This window comes from Opisthorchis viverrini, assembly GCF_000715545.1.
Source record: "Opisthorchis viverrini unplaced genomic scaffold scaffold4861, whole genome shotgun sequence".
NCBI classification, from domain to species: Eukaryota; Metazoa; Platyhelminthes; class Trematoda; order Opisthorchiida; family Opisthorchiidae; genus Opisthorchis; species Opisthorchis viverrini.
Window position 1 is genome coordinate 1,140 of NW_008752816.1, and position 8,034 is coordinate 9,173.

General features: G+C 42.6%; 1 protein-coding gene across 1 annotated transcript; it reads left to right on the forward strand.

Moving 5' to 3' along the window:
* Positions 1–491: 491 nt before the first annotated feature.
* Positions 492–7,377, forward strand: T265_15796 (hypothetical protein; the record flags this gene model as incomplete). Its single annotated transcript, XM_009179151.1, has 2 exons — positions 492–714; positions 7,274–7,377. Coding segments are annotated over 2 exons (264 nt in total), but the record flags the coding sequence as incomplete, so codon positions are not given.
* Between the last annotated feature and the right edge of the window lie 657 nt (positions 7,378–8,034).

Consider the following 8,034-nt stretch of genomic DNA (forward strand, 5'->3'; position numbering starts at 1 on the left):
TTGTATTTATGCTGCCCTTTGTAGCGAAACATCGAATACAATTGGCCAGGTAAAGAAACACTGAAGATAATTTGTTGCGACCCGATCATCTCATAACTAATTGATGAGATACTCTCATTTGCAAATTGTTGTGGTGTTGACTAGAGACTTAGCTGAAACGTCCGTTCGTGGTATTCTTCAAGTGAATGTGCTGCGTAAAGACTGCCCTGTGATCCAGTTGGTACGATATTCGAAATGTTGCAATTCATTCCCTTGACGTTACACAGTTCTCATAGGATTAATGGAAACCATTTCGCACCCTGAGAAGAGCGAGATCGGTAATTGGTTGTCGAGGAGTTTCCGAAAACTTGTGAATGGTGAGTTAGGTCAAGAAAAGAACTCCTCACTAAGTCTTCACCAGCTGACAGGGCGTTCAAACAGGTCCATCTCTTGCTTGACTCTGATTCGGTTGTATCACGAAAACTCTCAACCTCCTTTATTTCCCTCTTCAGGTACACAAGTTGGCACCAGGTCCTTCACAATATTGATAAGGACAAAAATGGCTATATTACGATGGACGAACTTTATGAAGTACTCAAAGAAAGCGGCAACGCAGAAAGCACCAGCATAAAAGATTTGCAGGCCTTCATCAGAGAATATGACGAGGATGGAGATGGAAAGCTGAATTACCACGAATTCCTGGATTACCTACTTGATAGACCCAACGAGGCACTTGTTTGACGACTGTGAACTAATACCAATGCTTAATTGTCAAATAAATTAGATTGCAGGTAAACTGTACTGAAGACTACATGCGTTAAATATTGTGAATTGCTAGGTTCGAATTTCAATCCAGTGGGCGGACTTAAATAATAGGAGTATTTCTAGCCCAAATAAAGTCTTAGGTCGATTCAACATACTGGTATCAAACCATTTTCCCAGTGTTCCGCCGAAACGAGAGTTTTACAGTCAAAATCAACAGTGGCAGAGAATACTGAGGCCATGTGTATGTATTTTAGGACCTGTTTTACATTATCCAGCTCTAGAATGAAATCGGTAGTTGCTGAAAGGTTCTAATAACCTGATTCAAGCCTATATCCGATCCTAAAACCCGAACCGTGTAATCGAACCCATCAATTGTGGTATCCTTTAACCTTGGAGCTGCAAGACCCGAATATAGCTTAAATGATTACTTGCAGAATGATCATTTTGCCACATCAAAGTCCGAAATAAAAAAAACAACTCAAGGGATTTACAGGACACATTGTTTTTCATTTGAAATACCATGCACTCACAAAAGCCACCATGGCAGGTAGATATAATACAGTTTCAGCCTAGCAGTGTGCCCACAAATTGTTACTGATAGACCTGACTTTTCCCAAAACTTTGGAAAGCCTACTTGTTAGGTCCTTCTTAAAAACGTACGGGCATTATAAGGTAAGAAATGTATACCACCTGTTATACTGGTATTCCATACGAAACCACCCTCACCTACCAACTCCCTCAGGCTTCTGAGAAAGTATTTCCGCTGAATCTCCTGCTGCACAGTCTTTTCGTCGCTCACGAAACGATTGTTTTGAGACGTTCACCTATAGCTTTGTCAGCGAGGTTTGAAGTATGTCCGCCTTTGAGAAATTTGTTCAGTAATCTGACAAAATCACTAAGTGCGTGGATGCGCATCAGCATCACTGTCTAAAATAATCACGGAAACTCTCCACGAAATATGTCTGCCTCTCTTCAACCAATTCACGATGACCTATTCTGCGGCTCCAAACCCTGATAGAAAACGTTATTGTTTCCTTAGGGTACCTGAGTTGACTACTTATTTACATTTCCTGGGGTTTCGTGAAATGGTCGCTACTGGCCATTCCCAATATGAATGAAACAGCTGTACGGTGCTTCCTAGCTTTTTAATAAAGATTGAATTCACTTACAGGACGAAATCTCAATGGCCATTTGCATTCGGTCAGAGAAATGGACCTCACAAAGTTCATGTTATTCCCTAAAAACAGTAAATAGGGCTACATCCGTCTGAGATCTATCGTTGCTTTGATTGGTTTATATGTTACACAAATCCAGCTGACAAGTGACCCAAACGGTCTTCATCAACACTTAGCGAGGATTGTCAATACGACAGTCTATACCTGGTGACACACAAGGGGTTTCCTAACGTAATGTGCCGATTAGTGCAGTGAGATTTACTGGCTGAAGATATGGTCATTAAATGGTTTAATAGGAGGACGGTAAAACACTTAGATATTCCGCATCGGAATCATGCACTAAAAATGGAAAGAAACAGCTGATTCATGCTAAACTTCACGGATGCTTATGATCACAATACACCAGTATGATCAAAATAGCTTACTCTGTTTGTAAAACACATGGAAATTCTACAAGAATGATTATATTATTAAATACTCTCAACTTCTTGAAACTCATTCCCCCCCGATACTACATTAGAAGATATGCCGGTGATGCATTGGGTGTTAAAAGTATAGTTACGCGTTCGAGTTATGGCTTGCTATTTAGTCGATTTCCCTGAACCGGCACTCTCGTCGGCCGCTGGTCCTTCCCGCAACGAATGGGCCTTCACAACGAGGCTGAACCGTAGTTCCCATCGTGAATTTAGACGTCACAACCTAGTGGATGTCCTCATCAGGCTACCCAATTACTGCACCCGCCCACGCGTTACATTAATTGCCAAATTTACTGACCACCCGATGGCGGAAGCAGGAATTTTAACTGCGCGGTTTATAAAACTCTGGCTGCTTGTATTGAGCCACAAGGCAAACGCACAAAACCTACAGTGCACAAATTGCTTGCAAGAGGGTTTTGTTTGGCCTTGCTACATAGATGTTCGACAAACAATCAACGGAAAATGAAAAAATATCGTCCAAGACACATGTTTGTGGGTGGTCGTGTAGTGCTGCAGTGCTCAACGTGTGCGCGAATCAATTTACAAATTAGCACAGCACCATTCTCAGAAACCAACGCTTGTTACAGTCCATAACTTTGAGTAGACAGATTGATTCGCCCCATGTGATTATCTGACAGGGTGAGACTCTGTGGCGTCCGCTTCTGATGGTACATAAATGTGGTGATAGGATGATATCTGAGGTTGTTCAGGAAAATTCGGTTGACGCCTGATTATTAGGTACCAAATTATTTGGAGTAGTGCGGTATGTACAGAGAGCGTTGTCCAGTAGAGTGATGAAGTTTCTCTCTTCATCATTTTTAAATGATAAACCGTTTGATGGTATGCATGCGATTACACAATGGCTGTAGGTATAAAGCCCGAATAAGCATAGGTTTAGTCCTAACAGTGTTACTATTTCGCCTCCAATATCAGAGGTTTTATTGATGAAAACCAAGCTATACAAGTGCACGTCTCAAAGCGCTGATGGAAATATATGAAGTCACAAAAAACACGAGAACGAGCTTGAATAAACTGGGAAGCGCGCCAACCAAAATCAGATTACGTCCTCCACCGGAGATGTCTGTGAAGTCAATGTACCCAGAAGGCTGTTGGTTCCGTCCGGTATAAAGGACATCTTTAGGAGCACAGTTCTCGCAACAGCGGGTCATGTTTTCCACATCATTGTCGATGTTTGGCCTCTGTATCTAAATATCATCTCCATACCAAGTATGAATTTTGGCCACTTAAACGTAACTCACCCAAGATTGGCGGAAAGGTGTGGTCAAATTTTGTGGCGCTATATATGGGCTGGCAAAATTATTAGTATTTTGGGATTGTATTATGTTCGCACTAGATCAGAGGAAATGGTGTCTAGATGCGCTAAGACACGTTTTCACTATCTGAGGATCAAAAACATTTCGGGTTATTTTTGAGCAAATCGTGCATGCAAGGCACGCATGTCCAGCGGGAGGGTGCTACCTTAGCAGATGACAGAATCAAGAAAGGATTTCGTGGCGGTGTTATGTATTCGAACCGGGAACTGCTTCATGAAATCCACTAACCCATGATTAGGATGACCCTGTTGTACACCAAAGATAATTTCAAGGTATAACCTGTAACAAACAAAAACTTTCAACTCCTGAGATTGAAGTCCGAATCTATATCACCAAATACACCGAAAAACTTTTAGCAGGAATCCTTATTTGAGAAAAATAAGCGGGCAAATATCTAGCCACCGGGCTGTCTATCTATCTATCCATCTGGCCATCTATCTTCCATCTATCCATTTGGTTATCTTTCTGTGCATCTACCATCCAATCTGTCTAACAATTTACTTATATATACATTATATATACATTATATATATATATATATATATATATAGTCCTATCTACATATCAGTTTCTCTATCGGGTCGTCTGAATAAATAATTGAATAAAAATGAGTAAATGAATAAATAAATTAGGTATAAAGCCCGAATAAGCATAGGTTTAGTCCTAACAGTGTTACTATTTCGCCTCCAATATCAGAGGTTTTATTGATGAAAACCAAGCTATACAAGTGCACGTCTCAAAGCGCTGATGGAAATATATGAAGTCACAAAAAACACGAGAACGAGCTTGAATAAACTGGGAAGCGCGCCAACCAAAATCAGATTACGTCCTCCACCGGAGATGTCTGTGAAGTCAATGTACCCAGAAGGCTGTTGGTTCCGTCCGGTATAAAGGACATCTTTAGGAGCACAGTTCTCGCAACAGCGGGTCATGTTTTCCACATCATTGTCGATGTTTGGCCTCTGTATCTAAATATCATCTCCATACCAAGTATGAATTTTGGCCACTTAAACGTAACTCACCCAAGATTGGCGGAAAGGTGTGGTCAAATTTTGTGGCGCTATATATGGGCTGGCAAAATTATTAGTATTTTGGGATTGTATTATGTTCGCACTAGATCAGAGGAAATGGTGTCTAGATGCGCTAAGACACGTTTTCACTATCTGAGGATCAAAAACATTTCGGGTTATTTTTGAGCAAATCGTGCATGCAAGGCACGCATGTCCAGCGGGAGGGTGCTACCTTAGCAGATGACAGAATCAAGAAAGGATTTCGTGGCGGTGTTATGTATTCGAACCGGGAACTGCTTCATGAAATCCACTAACCCATGATTAGGATGACCCTGTTGTACACCAAAGATAATTTCAAGGTATAACCTGTAACAAACAAAAACTTTCAACTCCTGAGATTGAAGTCCGAATCTATATCACCAAATACACCGAAAAACTTTTAGCAGGAATCCTTATTTGAGAAAAATAAGCGGGCAAATATCTAGCCACCGGGCTGTCTATCTATCTATCCATCTGGCCATCTATCTTCCATCTATCCATTTGGTTATCTTTCTGTGCATCTACCATCCAATCTGTCTAACAATTTACTTATATATACATTATATATACATTATATATATATATATATATATATATAGTCCTATCTACATATCAGTTTCTCTATCGGGTCGTCTGAATAAATAATTGAATAAAAATGAGTAAATGAATAAATAAATGTGTATCAATTCATCTATCCATGTCACCGTACGAGCGAGTGCCCCGGTAACTAGCCTGGTGGATGTATGTGGCGCAAGGGCAACCAGTCATCGTTACCGATTCCGGTTCAAATCAGAACTAAGGAACTCCCATTAGCTAGCTAGCCATTTCAGATTGACGCGTTCGGACCAGGAAACAGGCTCGGAAGACAGCTGCCCTAGTACATCATTCTAGCGGATAAGAATATCTGAATTCCACATATTCTAGGGTAAAATGACTAATTTGATCTCACAATAGCTCAGGAAACAATGCGATGTTTCGAGACGTTTGTGAACCTAAGAGAGAGTAATTAATCGTGGATCATCTGTGCGTGACAACTGGTCAAAATGTCCTGAAGGACAGTAGGCCCTGGGGAAATCCCTCGCAAGTGGTTGGTCTTCACATTTACCGGGGTAACCAGGACTGATCTGTTGTGCTCAGTGGATCGGCACAACTGTTCGATCAACGAAATTCTCTCCACAATCTGAGTCGTCATACAAAACGGTTTTTGAGGCGTAAAGTTGGGTGCACTGAACTCACAAAATTTTGAGCAGTTCCCGCACGCACACAGACAAATTAATTGGTCTTGAAGAGGTTACTCACTTGATCACGCGTCACAAACACTCAAACCACGTGACAACTCATGTCCCACTTGCAACCTTAGTCGACATGTACACTAAGACTTCTCAACCAATTTTGTTTACGCGGCTACCACTTGAGTCACACGCCAGGCTTATGAACTTCATTCAACACATCAGGTCAAGTTGTATTCATGTTCGTGCAATTATCAAACACCAAGAGACATTCCTCTCTTCAAACTGTACACAACAAACAGGCATGCAACTCGACCAAATACACATACGCGCGCACAGGACAGGAAGTCAACAGAGCTCCTCAAGTCTCCACGGCCAACTACGGAACACATGTAGCAGTTATACTGCGAAAAAGACACGTTTCGCTTCCGGAACTTCAATCAGGAACTCTCAGCAAGCGTCCTCGTCACTTTGTGGCTTATTCCCACCTTTCGAATCGTATCTATTTTGATCAAGTTCACCTACTATTCTGTTCATGACATTCTAGTAAGACAGGCACTTGCTGGTGTTTGTTACCTGATAAGCAACTTAATTACCTCACAACAAGAGCACTAACGGTCCCACTTCCCTCCCGGTGTACTCGTTGCCTAAACGCACATATTGAGGGCCCAGTTGGCTCAACGCCCTCAACTGTCTCAGGAGACAATACCACAACGAAGCAAGAAAAATCGATAAATGGTAATTCCTGATTCCTAAATCAGTCAGCAGTTTAGGGTAGCGCTGTCGATCATGAAATTTTGTTTCATATGACCCGGAGACCGGCACTCAGCGCTTCACAGCTGTGCGACACCAACTGAACGTTATGATGTTCGTTACACGTATGGACTGCAGGACGATCGCAGTTCACCCCGCTCCGATCCCATTACACTATGACACCCGCCACACTCAGCTAAAGCCACATGCATCGCCAGTTAGTCGGTGCTATCACAATTACGATACACCTGTCACCCTATTCTCTCATCAAGTTCAATAACACACATGGCTGTCACATTCTACATTCATCATCGACCGACTACGAACGGCACGTTCTACAGGACTTACCAATGTGTGTAGAGATGGTGTGGTGTAGAAGGCAAATCGTAAAATGCCATGAAACACCATGAATTTGTTTCAAGTGCTGGGCAGGTATCAGATACATACATGCAGAATTTACGACTGCATTGCTCAAGTGATTCATCACAATCTGGGATTTTCTACCCTATTTAGTTAGAAAAAACCTCCAGAGAACTACATGGCGGTGTTCCTCATGCGACCTATTCGATCGTCTCCTCCTACTCCTACCCCATCACCATACGCATTGCTCACCCGTAAAGTACGCAGTTCGATGCATACCACGGCAGGTCAAATATCTGCCTCAGTCGGCCGTTCATACCTAGATCACTGTGAAAGCTCAACGACACCCAGCCTAACGAGGAAGAACTAACAATGCACCGAGTTCTGCGAAACCGATGAGGGTGTAAAGTGAATTAATTCGATGAGTTCAATCAATATATGGTGGCCCTGAATAGGGCCGGTACACATTCTCGGTTTCGGAACAACGATTACCGACGGCAAGCACGGCTTCTCTCCCGGTGCCTGGTCAGACTGTCCATACGTGTGAACTCCTTCCCACAGTTCAACGCATTACACCGGTATTTGGGAAAATCATGTGCCTTTTGTCGGTGGGTGGCCATCTGTTGGTACGTCCGAAACAACTGCACGCATGAGTGCACTGAACATCGGACCCGCATCCTGCTCTCGACTGGTAGGTGAATTCTTTTGTGGGCAGTCAGGAGCGCACTGCTGTGGAAGCTGCGTCCACACGACTTGTGATCGCATACATACGGCACCAGTGCCTCATGTGTGTTCTGGTGATCCTGCAACAACTGTAGTGTGGTATAGGATTTGCAACAGCCAGCAAAATCACAGCGAAACCGCCTACGATCAAGTGCGGGAAAGTGCACTTCATGATGCTTCACGAACGCTCG